Source organism: Prunus persica, chromosome G1 (genome assembly GCF_000346465.2).
Source record: "Prunus persica cultivar Lovell chromosome G1, Prunus_persica_NCBIv2, whole genome shotgun sequence".
Taxonomy (NCBI): Eukaryota; Viridiplantae; Streptophyta; class Magnoliopsida; order Rosales; family Rosaceae; genus Prunus; species Prunus persica.
Window position 1 is genome coordinate 27,901,040 of NC_034009.1, and position 23,374 is coordinate 27,924,413.

General features: G+C 37.7%; 4 protein-coding genes across 8 annotated transcripts; all 4 read right to left on the bottom strand.

Annotated features, from left to right (window-relative positions):
- Positions 11-6,934, bottom strand: LOC18788806. 3 transcript variants are annotated; one of them, XM_007224926.2, is made up of 9 exons: positions 6,132-6,934; positions 5,752-5,838; positions 5,588-5,677; positions 5,322-5,402; positions 4,922-5,086; positions 2,713-4,806; positions 1,677-1,823; positions 510-799; positions 11-367 (listed from the first exon to the last, which is right to left on the bottom strand). In XM_007224926.2, exons 1-9 carry the CDS (start codon positions 6,177-6,179, stop codon positions 274-276), a joined length of 3,096 nt encoding a protein of 1,031 aa, XP_007224988.1. In that variant the 5' UTR covers positions 6,180-6,934; the 3' UTR covers positions 11-273. The 3 variants fall into 3 exon arrangements, 2 of the variants coding, with proteins under 2 accessions (XP_007224988.1, XP_020410527.1); XM_020554938.1 differs by having other exon boundaries at positions 11-419; positions 6,132-6,921; XR_002269723.1 differs by lacking the exons at positions 11-367; positions 510-799 and adding an exon at positions 2,066-2,161 and having other exon boundaries at positions 1,738-1,823; positions 6,132-6,921.
- LOC18791393 (HVA22-like protein c) lies at positions 8,390-10,167 on the bottom strand. The gene is made up of 5 exons (XM_007223498.2): positions 9,911-10,167; positions 9,764-9,790; positions 9,540-9,662; positions 8,750-8,996; positions 8,390-8,593 (listed from the first exon to the last, which is right to left on the bottom strand). Exons 1-5 carry the CDS (start codon positions 9,982-9,984, stop codon positions 8,525-8,527), a joined length of 540 nt encoding a protein of 179 aa, XP_007223560.1. The 5' UTR covers positions 9,985-10,167; the 3' UTR covers positions 8,390-8,524.
- Positions 11,550-15,619, bottom strand: LOC18789993 (transcription factor TCP15). Of its 2 annotated transcripts, XM_020554976.1 has the most exons (2): positions 13,408-15,619; positions 11,550-11,937 (listed from the first exon to the last, which is right to left on the bottom strand). In XM_020554976.1, the coding sequence occupies exons 1-2, from the start codon at positions 14,679-14,681 to the stop codon at positions 11,934-11,936; spliced, it is 1,278 nt and encodes a 425-aa protein (XP_020410565.1). In that variant the 5' UTR covers positions 14,682-15,619; the 3' UTR covers positions 11,550-11,933. The 2 variants fall into 2 exon arrangements, with proteins under 2 accessions (XP_020410565.1, XP_020410564.1); XM_020554975.1 differs by lacking the exon at positions 11,550-11,937 and having other exon boundaries at positions 13,152-15,616.
- LOC18793147 (ran guanine nucleotide release factor) lies at positions 20,166-23,325 on the bottom strand. 2 transcript variants are annotated; one of them, XM_020554979.1, is made up of 9 exons: positions 23,153-23,305; positions 22,906-23,025; positions 22,754-22,789; positions 22,497-22,634; positions 22,199-22,285; positions 22,032-22,079; positions 21,856-21,932; positions 20,498-20,683; positions 20,166-20,405 (listed from the first exon to the last, which is right to left on the bottom strand). In XM_020554979.1, the coding sequence occupies exons 2-8, from the start codon at positions 22,978-22,980 to the stop codon at positions 20,536-20,538; spliced, it is 609 nt and encodes a 202-aa protein (XP_020410568.1). In that variant the 5' UTR covers positions 22,981-23,025; positions 23,153-23,305; the 3' UTR covers positions 20,166-20,405; positions 20,498-20,535. The 2 variants fall into 2 exon arrangements, with proteins under 2 accessions (XP_020410568.1, XP_007223470.1); XM_007223408.2 differs by having other exon boundaries at positions 20,166-20,683; positions 23,153-23,325.

Here is a 23,374-nt window from a genome sequence, read left to right on the forward strand (position 1 = left end):
AGAAAAACAGGAAGAAAAAAAGAACAGCATTAACTGCAGAATATCTAGATTCCTGAAAACGTCTTTCATCTTATGGATTTATCTTTCCAATTTTTGGAAAACCATCCCCTACAGTTTTTGACATTCTAATACCTCAGTCTACCTGCGAATTCTGACTCCAAATACTTTGATCGAACCCCAGGGAATGATTTAGGGGGTAAACAAATTTACACATTCCAGGGGAGAGGAAGAGGATGATGGGATGTTTGCTACTGGAGAGCTGACAGCATATTATTACTCTGCACTTTTTATATTGTGCCGCTCACATAACTTGGCCCCATTTTCAGCCCACCATCTCTCTGCTGCTTCTTCAGTGAAATGTCTCCGACTGTAGAACAACATTTGAATTTTCAGCACACAAGGTTAATCCCACCATCTCTCTGCTTAGATAGATGTTAATTTGGTTGTATTTAGATACTTTGAAAAATAATGGTGCGGAAGGGAAAGCCGGGAGGGGGAGAGAGATATACCTGAAGCGAACACGTCTGAGTTCATTACCACCATCTGGCAAGGAGCATAAAGTTATATATACACCAGGCTCATCTTGTAGCACCCGCTCTGCCTTTCCAGTTTGTCCTTTAGTTCCATTAGCTAAGATTCGATCCATTGAATTGCCATTGGACAAGTCTGGAGTAGTTATGTTTGTCAGATGGCTATCTTTGGATAGCTGGTCTGCAAAATTGATTGCATGGCCAGCCATAGAACCTGAATTGCAGCTGCCGATCTGTCCTTCTGGCATTCTTTCAGCCATGTCCTTCAACTGTTTGAGAAGTAAAATCATTCACAACATCGGAAAATAGTTAATAAATAGCATAGCATAGTTGCAACCCCACGCCCCAACAACCAAATAAAAAGAGTGGGAAAAAATGAAACATGTTGAGACAACATATTTAAAAAATAATCCTGAAGATGGCAATTGGTTTTATAAGTATCACAATCAGAGAATTCACCAGTTGATCTTGACTTTATCATTAATCATAAGTTTTAAGAACATTTTTCCTGATTGACATCAAGAATCCACTTCGCAGTTAGACAATATACGTAGATTCTCTTACATATATGACACATTAGCATAGAAATGCCTGAATTGGAGACTGGATTGAGAATCTTTCATGTCCATTGCAAGCAATTTATGCCTTTTCATATTCAAATGTGAATGCATCTACAAATTTCTCAATTAAACCCATCAACAAATATTTTTCAAGTGAAGCAATAAGTTTAACAACATGTCATCTGCACCACATAAAAACACATGAAAATTTTAAAAGTTTACAACATGATGATGTAGATCAAATGGTGTCTATCCTTAATAAGTTAACTTGCTCTCAGTTTATTCTTTTTAGGATCCATCACATATTGAGTTCGAGTATGAAAACTCAAGATCTTCACAATATTGAAATGGAAACCCCTTCTGGGGAGTAATATACTGCGTCTTTATTAATGTATAACTAGTTGGACGACTCTGCTTGCTTCAAATTAGGGAAAATATCACATTGATAATATAAAATTGTATGCATGGTACTGGTCAGTCCCAGCCAATTCCATGTGAGGCACTTTGCTCCCAATTGAGTATATAAATCGCAGTTATAGTGCTAAAATCATAAAAAGCAGAATATTGAACAGAGAACATTTCCAACCTGAGCAGTTAGAGACTTAATAACTTCCTTTGCAGATTTGCATTTTTCAGCTTCATCTGCAGCTATTGCAGATACCTCCTTCAATTTCTTTGATGTTCTTTGCAGTTCAGCTTCAAGATATTGGGATTTGGAAGTAAGGTCTTCTACCTACATGGTTTTTTGGATCACTTTCAGCTTTGTGTAGAGCATGCATCACTTCAACCCATTTAAGGTAGAAAAGGGAATGAAAGAAATTAAAACCACTTAATAGTCAATGCAAAAATGAGAAAAGAAAGCCCCTAATTTTCCTATTGATGTAAACTTTAACCCATTGCCTCAGTTCATAATCCATGGTAGCTCCTCTCCCTTAGTAGTTACAAAAGGTCTAAGATTCAAACTCCTGAACTCACCACAAGGAGGTTCTTCTTGCTAGACAGGGAAAAGTACTAATAGTGTCCAAGTGTACTTTTTCTGCTATATTATGTTGACCTCCAAAAATGAACCACCTAGGATGAATTAATAGTTTGAAACTATGTTAAACTCTGTCAATAAAAGAAATAAAGGAGAGGACAAAGTAAGGAGGAAACTTAAATTTTTTTGTTTTGTTGAAGAACTGGTTTATAGAGGACGAAGTAAGGAGATAAAATCTTGTCAGAGTTTATAACTGAAGCAAAAAGCCTCAAGGATTAGGATAAATAATAATTTTGCAAGAAATTGAGATAAGACCTTTTTCTAGAAATACCCATGAATAATGATGTACTGTCAACAGTCTTTGGAGATCAATGATGGTCTACTTTTGGAGTGCTATTCCACACAACAACAAACAAGAGTGTGTCCGGAAAGAGAAAGGATATAGGCATGAAGTAAAGAATACAAAATACTATTAACTCTTAGAAAATGAATGGGGAAAATTGATGTTAAGAGCATTTAGATCTCAGAAACATATATTAATCTCATGTTATGGCACTGCCTGAGAGTACACATATTTGATTAGGATTTAGCTGTATGGAGGGATTTAGTTGAAATATTAGATTGTAGTCACTAAAACCAGGCTTACCTGTGTCCTTAAGTTTATGATTTCTTGGCTCAAACTTCCATTTATAAGCTTGGAATCCGCAAGAATATCATCAGAAGACCGACGTGGGCTTGACTTTCCTGAAACAGGAGACGTAAACCGAGAAGCCTTTCTGGAAGCAGGAATTGAAGCTGATATAATTTTTTCTGAATCTCCAGTGAGAGAAGTTGATGCTTTTGTCAAATTAAAGCCCCCTAACTGCAACTGTCCATTCAGCATGGGAAAGACACGAGTATCATGCACTTCTGGTTTTCTGTCTTGCTTTGGATACTTGCTTTCACTCTGGTTGGTTGAGCCAAAAGATGAGAGTCTGGAGAGTGTTGCTCGTAACATAGGGACCAGAGTGTCTCTATCTGCCACATCATTGGCTTTATGACGTATATTTCCACTTTTAATTGTAGGACTTCGCAAAGCAGAACTAGTTTCTGCGGCCTTCTTTAGTTTAGCATAACACTCATCACACACCCGATATGGCTTGTTCATATTTGGAGCTAAGGCCGCTTTCAGAGATTTCTTGCTGCTGCATGCTTTGCAGAAGACTAGTCCACAATTGTAACAATTATGACGTTTTCTTCTGAAACCAAAGGGATTATGACAACCAGAGCAAACAGAATGGTCAGCACTAGATGCCCATTTATGAAGACAAATGACCGCTGTAATATTTGGACCACATGTTACACTCTTTACTTGCTTATCCTTTATACAATCTACAAGGGTAGGTGTATTTCTATGATCATTGTCTCCATGGCCTAGTTGCCCATTTGAACCCCTTCCCCAAGTAAAAACCTCTGTCTTGGAAGTCAAAACTGCAACATGATAAGAACCACAGGCAATATCTTCAACAAAACTATCTGCAATTTTACCCTCAACCAGAGTGGGAACTTTCCCATCAGCTAAAGGACTGCCAAGCTGTCCATAAGCAGCACTTCCCATTGTATATACTTGTCCTGAGGTTGTAAGGGCAACTGTGAGATTATGGCCACATGCTACCTGACAAATATGTTTATCAACCAATGCAGCTACGCATTCAGGAACTAGTCTAGATTCTTGATCACCATGTCCAAGTTGGCCTGTATCTCCATCCCCCCAGGTGTACAGATTTCCAGATGAAGAGTTACTAGAAGTCTCAGGACTAGATAATTCATTTGTTACTTCAACAACTGCAGCAGTGTGCCAAACACCGCAAGCAACCCTTGTTGTTCTTAGCCCTCCCAAAGTTTCCACCTCCCGTGGAGTATTTGTGCTACTATGATCCCCATGGCCCAAGGCACCGAAAGAACCGTCCCCAAAGGTAAATAACTGGCCAGCTGATGTCACAGCAGCTGTATGCCATGGTCCGCAAGCGATATAGGATACATGTATACCATCCATGTGACCACTTACCTTTTTGGGTATCCAATGACTAACTTCACTTCCGTGCCCAAGCAGACCAAAATTATGAGTACCATCACCCCATGTATAAAGATCTCCAGAAAGTGTAACAGCACAAGTGTGATATTCCCCGCATGCCACTAATTCAACATTAATGCCACTAAGAGTGTCAACGAGCTTTGGGTGGGAAACATCTGCCTCTACCCCATGCCCAAGCCTGCCTCCTGACTCCTCTCCCCAACTGAAGATTTCACCTTGCTTGGTGACCAGCACCGCATGTCTGGCGCCACATGCAATTCCATGAACATCTACGACCACGGTTGATTCCAGTACCTTAGGCAGAAGAGCATCTGTCCTGAAACCATATGAACAGCCTACTCTATCTACACCACCTCCTAGTACTCCACCACCAATACCTTCACCCCAAATGAAAACATCTCCTAATGCATCAAAATCATCTTGACAAGAACCTTGACTTGACGAGCTTACAGCACTAGATAAACTAACTCGAAAACCTTCAGCTGCAGCAGAACTTCGACCATTTGAATTATCTACAGATGCAGGTGATAATGAGGAATTAGAAACTGATTCAATTTGAGTGGCACTCTTGGGGGTTGCAGTATATGTAATTATGTCAGCAAATGCCTTTCCTAATCTACTCTGTGGGATATTCTCCAAAGGCACTCCCTCAGTATCTCCTACATCCTGTAAGGTTTGCAGAATACCAAGAAATACTGTAAATGCTTGGTACATAAAAAAAAATATGTTTATTTTTTTTTTTCTAAAAAGAAAGAATAAAAGATAAGTCACCGATACATACAAATGGTGTGACTGATGGAGAACTTCGTCGAGTACGAGTATGGGGACTATCTAGTGATGTGCTGTCCAATCTTGATTCACTTCTCCAGTTTCGGTAGTTACCTCGACTCATTAGTGCTTTAAGACCAACAAACCAAACTTCAGCTTCATCCTTGTCTTTACATATCTGTACAATAGGGTGGTAATGTATTAAATACAATTTGAAGTTTAAAATTTCAAGAAGCTCACAATACTAACAAATATGACTTCCGATGTTATTATTATTATTTTTTTTCCTAGAATACATTTCTTAGGTTTTGATCTGCCTTGTACATGCAGTTGCAAGAATGAATCTTGAGCATGCTGGCTGTGAAAAGTTAAAGTTGCTTTATCTTGAAAATATATCCAGCAAATATACTCACCAAGTCCAAGGACCTATCGTTGTATAGGAGTGAAAATGATTGATACTCCTTTTCAGGTCGTGGATACCGCTGAAATATTGCCTGGAAGAAAAAAGCCACATGCAACAATTCAGTAAGGGAAAAATAAATTAGGATCAAGGTAATTGGTGACACCATGAAAGAAAAAAGCAGGCATAAGCATTTAAGAACATTTTGACGGTTCAATAATATAGGTCAGCTTTGCGTTGAGATTTTTCTTGCAAAAGAGAATGAAAATGCAAACTTACTGTACGCTGGCCAGGAATAATTGTTGAAACATGACTGAGTTTAAGGTGTTTTTCTTCTTTGCCAGAGTACCATATCAATAAAGACTCATCCTGAAACAAAACCAAAATTATCAGAGTCAACAGAACAGAAATGAAAGAAGGCTACATATGTCACGGCAACTTACATTAGAAAGCCGGAATGGACAGAACTTTGGCTTCCCTCTGCGCCCATATTTTAACAAAGTTGCACCTTTCTTAAGTGCTGTTATGGCCTGTAAATAGAATGAAAATATGGAAGGGGTTTAATAATACAAGAGCACAAACTGCACTAAGGAGGCTAAATGCTTCATGGTTCAATAGATCATGTAGGCAAAAATAATCGTGATCATTCACTTGAATGTCTGCATACATAACTCTAGACATATACTCAATCAATTGCATGCATCATGTAATCAGTTCAAACCTCAAGTGAACAAAATGTTCAACTGGCCAGGACCCAGCAGTCTCACAAGAACCGTTAAATTCATGAAAATAGTTTATGAAAAGAAATGGAAGCGGAGTAAACCTGCTCGATATCCCTTTCGACAGGACCGCTTCTCTGAGGACTAGCCATTCAAGTTGAAATATCAGGTTTTGCCCAGAAGTACAAGACCCAACACCCATTTGAACACCACCACCACCTAATATTTTCAATACCATAACCCAATTCCCAACTTCTCCCCATCAAATCAACAAAAAGAAAAAATTACTCTGTTTTTGAGCCACAAGAAAATTGATTTACTCCACCTCTAACCCATTATAATCACAAATGGGGAACAGCCCTCAAGAACAACCTTGCAGCTCAAGAAACTCAACCCCAATGCCTCAGAATTTCACAATGCTGCAAAACCAAACCCCAAAATGCCACACAGGAAGGCTCCACTAATCAGCACTCAGCTCTGAAACAGCTCAAACGACTTCCTCAGAAATCAAAGAAACCCTAGAATTCACATACGCGGTCGAATTCCTCCGGGACTTTTGGATTTTCGCATTGACCGACACCAAAAAGACACATTCTAAAGCGGAAGGAGCACAGAAACGAAGATTGAGTTTACCTACATTGCGAGAAAGTTGCAGAAATTCGCCGAATGTGAGCCATATTCCAAAAATCTGAGGTCGTTCAGTTCTAAAAAGAAAAGGGGAGAGAGAGAGAGAGATAGAGAGAAGATTTGAAAAAAGAAAAAGAAAAATGAGAGAACTAAGCACTTGGTGATGTCGGTGAGGTCGTCGTCAATGTCATATTCCCCAGAGCTTTGGGGATTGTTGGTGTTTGTTAACTAACGTGCGCACCTCTCTCTCTCTTTTCTTTCTTTCTTTCTTTCAAGCTTTAACTGTTTGTTTTGTCTCTCCTGATTGCCAAATCAATTTGGTGTCGCTTCATGCCACGTCACCAACTGAAATCTCCGGGATGGGGATGGTTTGCTTTTGTCTTTATTTGTGCCAATAAGCATGTGTTATTTGTTGACCAAAACAAAAGCTTGTCTTAATTAATTAATTAATTTGGTTTCTTTTGATTTCTTTGTTGAATTATGTCCCCTAAAACTATGATAAAAAAGGATAATGTCCCCAATACTTTGATAAGAAAAAAAAGTTTATGTCTCCTAATATGCTTTCTAATTTTTTGTTGTTGTTGAAAATAATCATATTCTTAAGAAATAATATTTTAACAATATAATATTTTAGGAATAGTTGAGCTTAAATGCTAAATGAAACATTTGTTTCAATTTAAAAACTAATTTTTATTTTATTTTTATGTTTAAGGTTTATTACAAAATGAAAATTCAAAGTAATTTTTAACAAACAAATAATAAAACTAAAATTAAAGTTGTGACCTAAATTAAGAGCACTTTACCATGGCAAAGGGTAAGGGCAAGTAAAGGCGGTTACTGTTCACCTGAATAGTATCTGCCATAGCAATTATTTTTTACTTTTCCACTAATTGCAATGGCAACTATTCATATGGAATTCATTTTATTTATACGTATGAGATTAATATAAAAAAATTGCTAGGTATTTATTAAAAAAATTCATATATATATATTTGATTTTTTGGTTTTTTCCAAAAATTTTTTCAATTTTTTCTTCACTAATGTTAGCGCCCTCAAGCAGCAGCTCAGGTTCCTCTTGCCTTTTGGCCTGCCTAGTCTTAGTGGAGCCCACCTCTTGCCTGAGCTAGGTTTGCTTGGTGGAGTGGGTTTTGCAGCTCGGTGGCATTTTGCCCTGACAATTACCACTGGAAGTGCTCTAATGGGTTGAACTCAAGCAACCCAAGTGAAAAGAAAAAAAAACAATATATGATTTTCTCAAAAAATAAAAACTCAAAGTAGTATTATCTAAAAAGTTTATAATTTTTCATTGGAGTCGAACAGGAGGAAGTTTTAAGTGGATGTCCTCATTTGTGTTGGATGAGTACCATAATGTTCTAGATGGGTTTGATTATAATGAAATTATTTGAGCATAAGAAAAAAGATGTATGCACTACTACAAAACCTCAAAAATGGGCCACTAATAATTTGAGGACAATGATCATAAAGTGTAATCGTGCTCACAACAATGGGTTGGCCACGGATAAGACAGATCCGCATGAAAATGAAATTCTGGTTTTTGTGAATAGGCCTAAATCAAATGAATTGCTATATATATATATATGTTGCATTATTGGATGGTGTTTGGAGAGAGATGGGTTTTTAGTATAGAACTGTGATGAAACATCCTTAGATTTTGGTGGCTGATTGATCTTGTTTACATGCTCAGGTGTTGAAGCATTTCAAAGCTGCGCATATGTTGCGTGCTTAGTTAACACTCAATTCCATCTCATGATATTAAAGATATATGTAGCATACGAAATAGGTTCAGTAGAGACAGCATTCAACATAAATAAACTATAAACCAAATTATTAAGACAGACAATGCACTGATTCAGTACATATAATCATCATCAAAGATCATGTAATTGTGGCTCTTCCTGCTTCTTGCTTCTCTATCAGCCTGCAAATCAGAAACACATTCAAAAGGGTTTGATTAGAATGCTCTTCCTCTTCTGCTCTCAGTCAATGAGCTAATGATAATAATTAATGTTATATGTAGCTCAGTCAGCTAGGAGGACAGAAAGATTACTAGAAATAATTAATTAATTATAATTACCTTGGTTATGAGCCTTTCAAAAGCTTCTGTGCCATGCTCTTCCATATATTTTTCAGCAGCAGTTAAAACGTCATCCGGTTTGCTGAAGATGTTCTTCTTCCTTGGGATATACCACATCTGATGAGGTGATGGTGGGTTCATATAGTAGGGTCTGATAAAGTGCCGATAAACATACGCTGCTCCATTGAATTGTGGCAGCACCAACCAGCACGTGAAAATCAACTTGGCATACGGCCAAATGGGAAAGCTGACAGTAAACATGTATATATAGGATGATTATGATTATATATGTAGTTAATAGTTAACACTTCTTCATGATTCATATCTTTAGTGTTCAGTTCAATGACCAAGCTTTCAAATCTTCCTAAATTGGAAATGGGAACAGTCTCTTTTCAGCTTATTGATCTATTATTCTGTTCGTGTATTTGTTAAAGGGACTGATAAATTTCAAGCTGCTTGATGCATTTAGAATCCTCCATGGAGGCCAATCTCTTACTTTTCAGTACTTTTTGCATGGCATTCACTCAAGCATGTTGCAGAGTGAATCACCCTCCCCTGCTTTTCAATGCACCTGAGTTTTGACTCAGCCCAATCAACAGGTTCTAAATGCTCACCAAAATTTCCTACTAAGTTGAAAATGCATATATATATATGTGGCTGAAGTTATTTCTATTTTGCTACCTAATTTTTTGAACATCCTTGTAAAGCATGGTAACCAGATAACAAAACTGAAATCTACCATTTGCAAAGGAAAAACAGAAAAAGAAACCCAACAAGGTAGGCAGCTAACCATTCAAGGACTTTGGCAAATGTGAGCTCAAAGATTGTCATCAAAGAATACAGAACCCAATAGGTAAGCCATTGTTGATCATCGGTGCGAGACTTGGTCTCTATCGCCTTAATCGAAGCATATCTGTCGAAAACAACACATTCCATGAGAATCATAGATGGCTGCATGTACATTGTCCACATAATATTGAAGAAAAAGCCACAAAATCATGAGACACTACTTACAGGGGATAAACCAGTGTGATCAGAGGCCTGCAGATGAGAGACAAATAATAAATTAATTAACAACTACAATGCTATATAAAATCTTCAGTGTAAATTATAATTCATGTGTGTGAGATATGAGCTTGTGAGAGGGAGAGAGGAACATACAAAGCAAGAACATCAAAGTTGCTAGCCACAACTTGGAGAAAATTATTCGAATTCCCAGAATTATTGCGACCCATGTCTTGCTGTAATGGTATCTTTGTTCTTCTATCTGGTTCTTAAAAAGATTGAGAAGGGTTTCAAAAAGCTGCCTGAGAAAGGTGACAAGAAAGGAACGTATGTGGAAAAGTTAGTAGCAAAGGGAAAGCTGATTTTGCGGAGAATCTAATCATACACACAAGAAATGAGGCACCGATTTTTTGAATTTCGGGCTTTGGTTGACAATAGCGTCTCCATTTTGTATTTTCTCTGTTAAAACAATGCCTATTATAATCAAAGGAATTTACGTCTCAAGGCCATCGCCATAGTGAGAAAAGTTCAAAACTTGGCATTTAAATTAGAATGACAATTAAACAAAGTTCTAGATATTAGCGTAGAAACCAATCTAATCTTGTTACAAATTATATGGTTTTGTACTAGGATTACCGAATTACTTATTCCAACATCATTGATGTGTAGTTAATTAACCTATTTGGTCAAGGAAGGAGCTTGGGGAGCTTTGAGATGGAAGTTTCCAAATAATATTTTACTCGACTTCTAGTAACACATGCGATTGGTTTCAATGAAAAAGCTCAATACAAACTCTCTTCTACGATATGTTAAATAGATCTCAAGTTTGATTCCCCTCCAAACGAAAGATCAAAAACAATAAAAACATAATAATACATAATTACATGATGCATGTGTAGTTTTACAAAGGAATATAATGACGAGATGGAGATCAGTAAAGCCGGCGTATATAATTTGGTGGGCTGGATAAATTACAGTGAGATTTTGGTAGTGCTTCAGCCCAAAGCTATAGAAAAAGTGGAAAAGCAAGCTATAGTTCTACTAAGGTGCTGTACCTGTTCACAAGCACCAAGTAGATGCATGGAGAAAAAACTCTGTTGACCACCTCAAAATGGAAATGGATGATATGAATTTGATGCGTATTCTTAATAGTTCTAGGCCCCATTAATTCCTGAAAAGCTTTACGTACTTCCATAAGTTTAATAACCTACCTTCCTTCAATTTTTCAAGTTTTTTTTCCATGAGCAAAGCATGGCTAAAGTGTACAGTACAGGATACATATGGTTGTCTGTTGAATTAATGTTGATGAATAAATGAAGGAGAACTGCAGCCATGTGATGTGAGGCCTAAAATTGCATGCAGTTTCTAACCCAGCACCAAAAATATGCATGTCAATTAATATTAATTATTTCCCTTTTTATTAAATCTCATTAATCAAGTTTAGGTTTTTTTTACCCTATCCCAACCCAGCAACTCTTGCAAATTCATAAGTGATGAAAACCAGATACCAAGTTTAGGGTTTTACACAATTATAGTGAAGCATCTCGATCGGTGCTCCAATATGATGAGCAATTTTACCTTCATGGCATATACAGCAGCCGTACATATATACGTATTATCATACAGCTTGTGCTTCATCTCTCTCCATATATATATATAGCAATAATATCGATGGGGGCCTGCAATATTAATATCGTCTTACCTACCAATGCAATGCGCTATGAAGATTTCAAAGTCCTCTTCTTGTCATTCACTCAAATCCCCAAATTCAATATATAAATTAAATGGAAGTACATCAATACAATATATTACTCTTGCTAGCTAGCAGCGAGCTAATATACTACATATCATCTTATTAATTAACCGCCACGATTATCTGCATGGTAGGTTATTAGAACCAACTAATTAACCGTAATTTACCATAATCAACTATACTTAACCACAACAAATGAAGCGGGGCAAAGAAAACAAACATGGTTAATCATTTTCTCACGATATATTTATACATGAAGCCAATTGCCAAAAGGATCATAACCTTAATAACATGGTTAATCGTTTCACATCGATCCCTAATTATGATAGCCCATCAGGAATTGCACTAGTATGATCTTAATTATGAGGAAAACACAGGTAGGACAACCCATCAGGAATTGCACTAGTATCAACTGCCGTGTCCTAGCTATCTGCATATATATATGAACCAATTATGATTAATGGTCCACGTCAAATGGCTATATTTAGCTACAAATGTCAAATATGTACATGTGCACGAGCTATAGCCACAATTGATCAACTCTTCTGATTAATATACCTACCATCAAATATCTCTCTCTCTCTCTCTCTCTCTCTCTCTTTCTCTCTATGAGGTAGGCAAGCAATGAAGACCATATAATTAATAGATACTATTTGCCATTCTTACCGGTAAGGAGATACTCCTTATTCCAGCGAATCACAGTTTGACACATATGCAAAAATAATTCATCAAAAACAAAAAAGAAAAACTTCTGCACACATATCACACTACTATTAATATATAGAAATATAAGAACTCCTACTTACCTGATAAATAATTGAAGAAGTATTTTCCATAATTAATTATACATGAAGAAGTTGGGTTTATATACACAGTACTTTTTACAGAAAGAAGAGGAAATGCATGCAAGATGCAGTACTCAGCTGCTGCTGCTGCGACTGTACAATAGTATATTATTGGTTTTAATCAGGCAATGGTCAGCTGATCTGGGCTCACCACCTGACCAGTCACCAGTCACTGATTATATATGCGTACGTGGGCTCCTTCTTCCCCATGGCCTAGCCCCTCTCTCTCTCTATATATATATGTACATATATATGTACATGTGCCACTAAGAAACTAGAAGTATGATATTTATATTATATATACACACATATGCCAATCAGAATGAGACAAATTTCTGAATGAATTTAGTGCAATATTGCAGTGAGAAAATAATCAATTTTCTCACTTTCCACCACATAATTATAGTAGGGGTATGGAAGGAAGTTGTGTTTCTGAACCACATTAGAGATCAGAAACGCATTGATCCATGAGAGAGAGAGAGAGAGAGAGAGAGAGAGAGAGAGAGAGAGAGAGAGAGAGAGAGAGAGAGAGAGAGAGAGAGGGCCTTACGATCCTTCATAGAGTTTATGTTGATCAAAGCTAAAGAAATGGCAAAAGAAAAATAAACGTTAAGGAAATGCATGCATGTATATATAGAGGTTCCTTTCCTGCTGAGCTCGGAAACATGATGAAGCTAGCTCTATATATATATATATATCTGTACATTGTAAACTAATATTTATGAGCAGTTTAACCATGAAGTCATTAATGATTCACCAAAAAAGGGGAGGAAGAAGAACCACAAAAGCATGAAATCAGTTCAGTCACACTCAAAAACACCTTAATTATGAATTAAAATTCTCCTCAATTCATCAAACCCTAACAAAATTTCCACACTAGAATCGAAAATTAAACTCAAACTCAAAGCCATTCTGTCAAGCTTGCACCTTCGTTGAAAAACAAACATATTTACGCACTTAATTAGGAAGTAGTAATTATTTATAAAAACAAAAAATAAAAGCACCAGTGCCACACTATTTGTTGTAGTACTTGACCTAGGATTAGTGGTAACTACCTAGCATTGCTGTCACGATCATGTCCCTCGTCTGCTCCATGGTGTGAATGCTGTCGATTATTCCCACCCGGTGGCTCCGCCATGACCCCCCCGAGAATCGGCCGGTACGCGTTGAGCGCCGCCATCACACCCAAGTGGCTGTCGGCAATTGAGCCTCCACCGCCGTGAGGAGTTGATCCCATGTGGCTAGGTAATATGGCCGCCATTGGAGGTGGAGCAAAATTCATAAAATGCAGACCATGCCCGCCCCCCGAAGACACCGAAGCCCCCCTATACATATTGCTGTTAATACCATTATTAATACCAGGAATTGTCCACATGGGATTAATGGGAGGCTCATGGACATGATGACCGCCGCCTCCGCTGCCGCTACTAGGGTTATTTGCCACCATCCAAAATGTCGCCGGAATTGTACTTTGACTCGCCGGAATTGACCCCGTGCTGGCTGATTGCAACATGTAGCTGTTCGATATCCCCATCTGATGATGACTACTTTGTGATGACGAGGACGAGGACGACGAAGACGATAACAAATCTTGCTCCGGCCTAATTCGCTTCCTTCCCATGGCGCTGGCCTCGCCGCCCTCGGACACCTCACCGAGAGAACCGCCCTGATCACGTAACTCTCGCTTGGCTTCCAACATGGCATTGTTGAAATTCAACAACATAGACGACGACGGGGAGCTCTCAGACGACAACAACCCAACGCCGGGGAACAAAATCCTGCCGCGCTGGGAGTTCTCGTCCATAATCAGCTGCGACGCAGCTGCTGCACCCAAGTTGTTGGGGTTGAAGTTCATGAAATAATTACTGCTGTTTGGCCTCAAGTAGTGCGACGGCGCCGACATGCTAGAGCCGGAGCTCCGCAGCGAGATGTTGAGGGAGGTGAAGTTGGCGGGAATGGTGCCGGTCCCTGTGGCTGCGATGACGGCGGGTTCGGCCTGCTGGAGAAGCCACTCAATGGTCTCACCGTCGGACTTGTGCCCTAGCTCCCTCGTGAGCTGGAAAACCCTAGCGGCACACGTGGCCGGCATACGGATCCGGCGGCCTCGCCCGTCCACTTTTGTGTGCCTGTCCTTGGTGGAGGTCCTCTTCGGAGGAGGCTTCTTGCCGTTGTTGGGTTGCTGCTCTTGGGTGAGGGAGGAGCCGGGTCGGTTCGGGTTGGAACCCGGGTCTCCTGGCGCTTCTTGGATGTCATCATCTTGGTTTTTGTCTAGAAATTGTAGTGGAAAATTGGGCCTGCAGCGGATCCCATTTTCAGCTTCCATGATCATATGGAGGGGACGGCCCTTCTTCTCTCTCTCTCTCTCTCTCTCTCTCTCTCTCTCACTACTTTTTAAAAAAAAATATTTTTTCTTTTTTGCTCTCTCCTGGTTCGTACAACTGTAGCTGACCCAGCTGAGCTCAATTTCTATCACTTAGTGGTGGCCTGGCCTAGTAGTGGGTCTCTCTCTCTCTCTCTCTCTCTCTCTCTCTCTCTCTCTCTCTCTCTCTCTCTCTCTCTCTCTTCTTTCTCTATTTTTTTCTTGTGGACTGTGGAGCATGAAATTCTTTGCAGATGGGGGAAGGTGGCAGCTCAGCAGCTGATGAGTTGTTTTTTCTCTCTTTTGTGAGAGAGAGAAAGAAAGAAAAGGATAAGGGTCAAGAGACTGGAGAGAAAGGGCAGGCAAGCTTTAAGCAACAAAAATAATGAGTGAGAATTATATGGATGGCATAGCCATGGTATATGATATGATCAACATTAAAAAGCTATTTTTCTTTTTTCTTTTTTCTTTTGTTTGATTTTCTGAATGAAATTATTGCCTTTCATTCATGAAGAGGAGGACGAGGGTTTGTTTGTAAATTTGTAAGTTTCTCATTTTTGTTTTGTTTTTAACATTATTTTTTTTCCACTTTGTGTCATTTTTTATTGTGGTTGGACAGTTCCTTGATTCAGACTCCACGTGCGGTGCTCTTTATCATTCAATCCATAAAGACAGTGGTGGCCGGAGGTGGGGGCCCAGTCTTCCAAGTCAAAAAACCTAGCTCAGAGGTTCATTGGTTCAACAAAATAAAGAAGATGATCGAGTGGCTCCCATCGCATTCATTTAATCATTGCTGTTTGCACCTTTGCCTTGGTTTTTACCTTCAAGGGCTCTCTGTAATTTCTCCAAGGTTATTTTCTCTTTCCTTTTGCTCCCACCATCTCTTTCCTTTCAAGGGACCTCAAAAATTCTGTTATTTGATTTTAACTGCACAATCACTTTTGTGCATAGTGTGGATAATACAAGGAATAAAGTTATTTTTTAAAGGAAATTAATGGCACAGTAAATAATTTTTATCTCAAAGATCCAACTTAAAATTTTATTCCATGTATTTTTCAAGAAAATAAAACTATGTACACATACATTTTCTTGGCTAATATAGGCATACATTTTTCTGGTCCTTTATCGTATACACGTGAACCACATTGTGCAAGATATATATATATATATATATATATATATGTGGTCCTCATCCCTCGAGGACTTGGATTTTGAAAGTTCAAATTCTTAAAATTTGCTTTTTCTATAAAGTTATAAAGGAACATTATTTCTATAAACCAATTAACAGGTTACAAAGATTAGCAGAAAAAAAGTAAGAAGATGATAAATTATCACTAAAATAATCTCAGTTAGCTAGGCATGCCCTTAGAATGACTAGTACAAATACTTAATTGTTAGATTTTTTTATTTATACAAGCGATATTGAGGAGGGAATTCGAACACAAGACTTTGAGTGCATGAATAAACGTTTTTAATCACTTTTAAATATAAACTCTTTAGAAAGATAAATGACCATAGAAAGAAAGAATTGAGAAGTTTTAAAAGTCTTGGAGTAAATTAATTGAGAAGTTTGTAGAACTCTGGAGGATCTCAACTGTGTCAATTGTGTGTGTGTGTGTGTGTGTGTGTGTGTGTGTGTGTGTGTGTGTGTGTGTGTGAGAGAGAGAGAGAGAGAGAGAGAGAGAGAGAGTCAGAATGACATAACGTGCGGCATGTGTAACTTAAAGTGCCTAGCTAGCTAACAGGCTCAAGGGTCAATTAGTGTAACTTAAAAGGGAGCAAAAACGAAAAAGCATAGAAATAATATAGAAACACATAAACTTGCAATAAAAAGGACAAGTAAGCAGGAACAATTACATTTCAACAACCAACATACCAAACTAATGATAAATCCATTTCCATGCCAGCACAGAAACCATATCAATCCCTTACATGCAAATGCCACTTGATAATGACAATTCCAATTTCAGATTAATAGATGGATCAATATTGTTTTCAACTCTCAATTACTTCTACTTTTTTTCGTAATATTATTTCTAAGTTAAAACCAATTAAAATTTTAAAATAAAAAAAGGAATTATGAACACCAAAATAGCAGAACTAGGACCGGAGAATCAACTTTTCTTAGAAACCCTTTTACACAGGAAAAGAAAGGAGGTGAAAATTAGGCCTCTCCTTGGCCTCACCTCAACTATAACAAAGCTATGGCCCTCCCTCCCCATGCTATATATTTATACATCTTCTCCAACATCACAATAGACCAGTAGGATTAATATTTCATGATGATTGTTAAGAAATCACGTGCCCTGCTACCTGGCTATCATGGCGGTGATGAAGATGGCTTACCATCCACCTTGGCTTTGGCTGAGCTAATGATCAATCATATAAACAAATTTGTCGGAATGTTGGTGGTTGGCGAGCTAAAAATAAATCATTTTCGTCCTATTTTAGGCCAATCCAGTCCCCTCTTTTTCAAAGGACCGATTCATATCCAACATTATTTAAGCCATGGCTTTAATATACCTGTCGTAATTTTTTTAAGTACAATTCTGAGCCAAAAATGAAGACTTTGGTGTTAAAACAAACAAAATTCAAGTTTATGGCCTTTTGAGCTGTCCATGGATCTTTTGTTATGCTAGCAATTGTCTATCCACGAACCAGCTGTAAATCATTTGGATACTTCATCCTTAATCACAAAAATATCTTACCGACAAATTAACTCTAAAATATAGTCTCTCTAACATTTTTCTTCTTTTAAATAGTCTCTACGTTCAACTTTCGCATAACCTACTTGTATATATAAATAAAACTAACATCCTTAAATTCTCTTGGGAAATAATTAGCAGAATATTATAGCTATAGAAAGATATGTAATGGAATGACAGGTTGGCATGCACAATATTATTAAACATAATTATTCAATTAAAATGACGGGAACTGAAAGACAAGAGGAGGGGCCGGCATAGATATATAACCTAATCATCACTGCACTACTTTAAGCAGCTTTGCTTAACCCAACTTGAAGAATCCAAGTCTCTTTTTCTCCGTACTCTGCACAAAAAGCGATGCATTTATGCATTAATTTGTGGGTCATTCTCATTCTTCCTTCCAAGAGCTCTTTGAGTCTCTGATTCTGATGATATGTATGCTTTCCTGTTTGTACTGCTTCTATGATTTTAAGGTCCTCTCTCTCTCTCTCTCTCTCTCTCTCTGAAGACTTCAAAATTCAGTTTGCTTTGCTCAGTAATTAAACACCATAAGTTAAGTTTATTACCAATCTACCACCAAGAAAACCCATCAGGACACTTGTGTGTATGAAAGCGATTACAATATCTATAATAGACACCAATGCCGACCTCAAAGGATGTTGAAAATTATTATAATCAAGTCAACTCACTTTAGAATTCTGAGCATAAGTTTGAAAAAAAAAGCAGTACATCAGTCCAAAGCTGTCTCCATTGTGAAAGCAGTGATTGGTGTGATGATCGATATTATGGCAAAACAATAAACTTCCAGTATTTACGGATTTGATATGAGGAGGATGGAGGAGCTTCACCAAAACCAACCCTAATTTCTTAAACTAAACCAAATAAGAAAAAAAATTAAATCATATATATATATATATATATAATTTAGTCTCTGTCTGCTGTATATTTTGACTGTTGAACATGGGATTCATGGGAAGTGTTCATATGTTTGCATGAGGAATTGACAATAATACTGGAGAGAGGAGAGGACCATATATCACACCTATGCCTGTCGGTAAAGTCTATATGTGCGCATCACCTTTAGGTATGGGTCCAATAATTATTTAATTCCCCATTTCTTTTTCTTTCTTTTTTTAAGCAAGCAAAATAAAAAATTGCCAAAAATATTAAAAATGAGGTAATTGGGTTAGCACTTAAAACCGTGATTATACTATTAATACTATTACCCTCCACTTGAGTCCTAGTGAATTTGCAAATTGCAAACACAATTACACAGTGAATTGGCACGCACCGTTGGTATAGAAGGAATAGTAGAAGGAGGGCTGGGGGCTCACAGTCCACCTCAGTAAATGGAATGTCCTTCTCGAGTCTTTCTGGCGGAGCTGGTGGGTGGGCTGACAGCGCCACATCAGAGGCTCGGACAGTTGGAATCTACTTGTCTTCCAAGTTTATAATTTTTCTTCTTCTTTATCTTTTTAAATAAAAATCAGCATTATATTTAAATATTCAAATTTATTTTACTGTCAACTTTTTGCATTATTTGCAAGCATTTTCCCACCCCTATTACTTTCCTCCCAAGATTTAGGAAAGTTATCTCCATCTGCATTATTTTGGACTGACATCAAAACTGCTGTGTTAAATATTAATTAACGTAAGATTAATTTTTTTTTCTTTCAAATAGTGACAGTTGGGTCACATCAATGTATGATTTTTGTATTTTTAAGTAGCGGCAGCTGGACTAATTCAACTAGCATCCAATTAATCACGTATGATTTTTATCCACTGCTAAGTCTTTTTGACCTGAAAAGATTATTAGCTTATGTTTATCAAGCGACCTGGGCTTTGATTGGCCTTCCCCTTTGACAGTAACAACCATCATTGGTTTTAGTTTAATTTTCAAAAAATATATAAGAAATATTATTGCGGTTCGTTTCTTGCTTAAGTCAGATAATGTAATCTGAAACCTACAATAAAAAGTATTATTATTATTTTTAATGTCATTGTCACACTTGTAATATCTAGATTTGGCTATGATTCGATGGGAATTTGCCAACCAATAGTTTCAACAAATAGTCATCGTCTAAAGTATGAAAACATATATTGCGAGAGGGCAACCATATTATATGTCCGTGGGCCCACTCGATTCATAATTCAAACTAGCTGCCTGCCACGTGATTGACTCTAGTATGATTTACGGGTCCTTGTGATGCCACCTGGAAGACTTAGTACTTATCTAGGTTTTTTACTTTTCGTTGGTTGCTGGTCTTTCTAGATTTTTCTTTAAAGCAATTATTTTGAAGCTAGCTTATTCATGATCAAAGTGTATGGATGTGATCGATTATGTGTCTATATATGAAACCAATCGTACGATTAAGTATTCGTTGGATTTGGATGAAAACGACGACTGATTGAGACTTTGCCCAAAATCAATCCAAGAATTGAAAAAGGAACCCCATGGTAAATCGTCATCCCCATGGACCACGGTAAATCATGATCCGAGGCCTCATTCAGAAGAAAAACACTTCTTTTAACGGAAAAATAAGAATGTTGAGTTTGCCCTTGCACCCAAATTCGATTCCCCTTCCTCTCCTTTCCTGTACTTTATAGTAACGTAAGCTAATTTAGAATATCACTTTGTTAAAAGGAAAAAAAAAACCAAAAGAAGGATATAATTCTATGGGCACCTGAAAATTGACTCTTGACACCCAAGAGACATACAACCACCCAAAAAGAAACACCTCTACAATTCGTGGCCCATGTCTTTTCTTTTTTTCTTGAAGGGAAGAAACTTGCATTTATGAAAGCCCAAAAGGGCAAAGATTACAAACAAGACCCAAAGGCCAGTCAAGACAGAGAACTACAGAGATCTAGGCCCATGCCTTTTCTTAAACCTCATCTTCCCTATTTGCGATGTCTAAAAGACCGCTTCATCCAACAAGTGGTACAATCCTATAACATAAGCCAACAATTTGCAAACTTCAAATCCCTGAATGAAGTGAGGCAAATGGTACACTTAGAATTTCACTTTCTCTAAAGAAAACCCTTGCAGATATGAATACACAATTGATTTAATACTACCTAACAATGTGGCGTTCTTCATAACTGTCAAATTCATCTCAGGCCACAGAGCCAAAAAGATTCCAGTCATTGACTTTGAAGCTAGAGACAGCGAGTTTAAAGACCTCGGCCACTGGCATATATCCGGATTGTACTGCAGGAACAGCAAGACCAGCCCCCACTGTGCTTGCACTTTCGCTCAAAGGACTGCAACCAAAATGACCATATATAATGCACAAGTGACAACTGATCTATAAAATAGACTATCTAACATGCATATATTTTCTCTTTCTGACCTGAATGAACTCAACCAGAATGGATATAAATCATTGCCATAGCAACCATATTGTTTTTCAGCATCATATAAGATAAAGATAACAACAATAAAAAAGAGAGATAATCCATGGACTAATTATTTCCTTTTGGCAGAATTTCGAAGAGATTAAATTCAGCCAAACTGCATACATCTAAGCAAATTCGCATAACACAAAGAATAAAAGGAAGTATTAATGGAAGCCCAGGGAAAGGTCTTTGGGAGGGACCTGAATTCCTTAAGGTGTTTAAGGGATTACAAGGGGGGATGTATTGTAACATAAGCTAAGGACATCATCCTAGATTAAAGAATATTGCAAGTACATGTAATAAGGCATACACTACATCCTACTATGTATGGTGCAATGAGGAAGTCCCGATCTTTGATGATAACACCCCCACATAGTCAAGAAGACATTCAGTAAGTCCGACTAGATCTTTCCATAACTAATTGCCATAGCATCAATATTCTTTTTCAACATCATATATGATCAGGATAAGAAACAAAGAGAGAAACCACACATTAATTATTTGCTTTTGGCAGATTTTGAAAGAGATCAAATTCAGCCAAAGTGCTTTCGAGCCTTACATATAAGCAAATTCGCATAACACAAAGAACACAATAAAGTATCAAATGAAAGCCCAGGGAAGGCTCTTTGGGAGAGACCTGAATTTCTTAAGGTGTTTAAGGGATTAACAAGGTGGAATGTATAGAACATATGCTAGAGACATTGTTCTATAGTTTTCTCTTTCTTTCTTTTTTCCTTTTTAGTTGCTTAAGTTTTAAAAAGAAAACATCAGATTAAAGAATATTGCAAACTACACATAAGAAGGCATACACTAAATTAGGTCTGGTGCAATCAGGAAGCGCAGAGAATCCATAAATACTTGTGTGAAAATCTCAATGAGGATAAGCTGGTAAATCTCTGTGCTAGCAAGCACAGAGAATCCATGACTATCTTATTTCTAAGAGAAAATGTTCTATTGTATCCAGGTGAAAGGATCAGAATAAATTTCAGTCAATAACAAAAATATAATTTTTGTGGCAACTCACTCCTCAAACTTACTTTATATGAACGGGTTCATATGCAGTAACTAGCACATCAGTATTAACTTCCTTAAGTCGCAGATTTGCCACATAGACCTGCAGGCAATAAACCCTAGTTAGCATACTTGCAAAAATGAACCTGGAATAGAATCCTGAAACGGCTTCGAACACTCTGAACACAACAAACAAACATACCCTCACAATATTTTGTGCCTCCCTTCCCTGCCGCCCCTTGGAAATGGACTAGTTTCAAGAAAGAAAAATATGTGAAATATGATGCAAAACAGATGGCAAGAGTCAAAAGTGAAAACCAGTAAGCCAGAGAAAAAATTTGGCAACAACATGGAACTGATTGCACATACCATTTGGCCAACAGCAGTTGTAACAACAGCAGGTGTGTTTCTATAACATAATCCAGGGGCCTCAACTACTCCTGACTGTTCAATCACCTGAAGGTGATTGGCAAAAGAAAATGTCAAATACAAATATCCCTCCTCCAATAGCTAATTCGGGACAATGGGTACTCACAGAATACCGAAAAACTGACAGATATCACATTACATTTGGAACTGACACTGAGTGTGCTTAAGGAATTGATGACTGAGATAATTGGGGATAGTATAGTATGAATAATAAGACAATACAGAAGAAGGGAATTACCATGCTGCCGTCAGCATCTTGTTCAGTGGCGAGGTCTTGGAGAAACCAGGTAGCACTTCCATCATCGCCAACTTCATGCTTCAATTCCAAGAGCTCAAAGATCAAGCTTTCGTCCCGGGCAGGGTCCACAAATGCCTCCTTTAGAAACCCACCCAGAAAAACGAACAATCAATAAAATGAAATGAAAACCACTACTACCCAAAACTTGACAGCTTGAATGAAGTACGAGACATAACCAATTAACCATATTAACCAACCTGGTGATCAGGAACTTGCCGAATGTCGCTCACATCCTACAATTTTGATACTCTTCCATAAGTCATTTAACAGAAAGAAAAAACAAAAAACAAAAAACGAAAAAATTGAAACACAGATACGAAAATAAAATTAAAGAAGAAAAAAAACCAACCTGGAACCTAAGAGGGAAGGTGCTAGTAATGGCACCGCCAAACAAGGGGCGCTCAGAGTAGATGTCTTGGGACATGTTGTTAGCCAATATAGGAAACAGAGACAAACGACGTCGCTTTTCCTAAAATAATCTCCATTATTAATTTGAGAGAACCCAAAAAAAGAAGAAAAGAAAAACAGAGAACGAAACTGAATGCAGGAATGCTAAATAGAACAAGTTTGTTAATGGTGGAATGGAATTATTATACCTCTAACAGTAACAAGGCAATTCAGAGTTCAGAGAGAGAGAGAGACGTTTCTGGTTTGTTCTATGGAAACTTTCTCGAGTTCGTGGGCTCTTTCTGCTTCTGCTTGACCGTTGTGTATTTATAAGTATGCAGTTGCGTCAATTTGACGACTGCCTAATTTATACGCCAAAACGGCGATAGAAGAAGATGAAGAAGACGAAGTCTGCCTAATGTCTTCGTTAG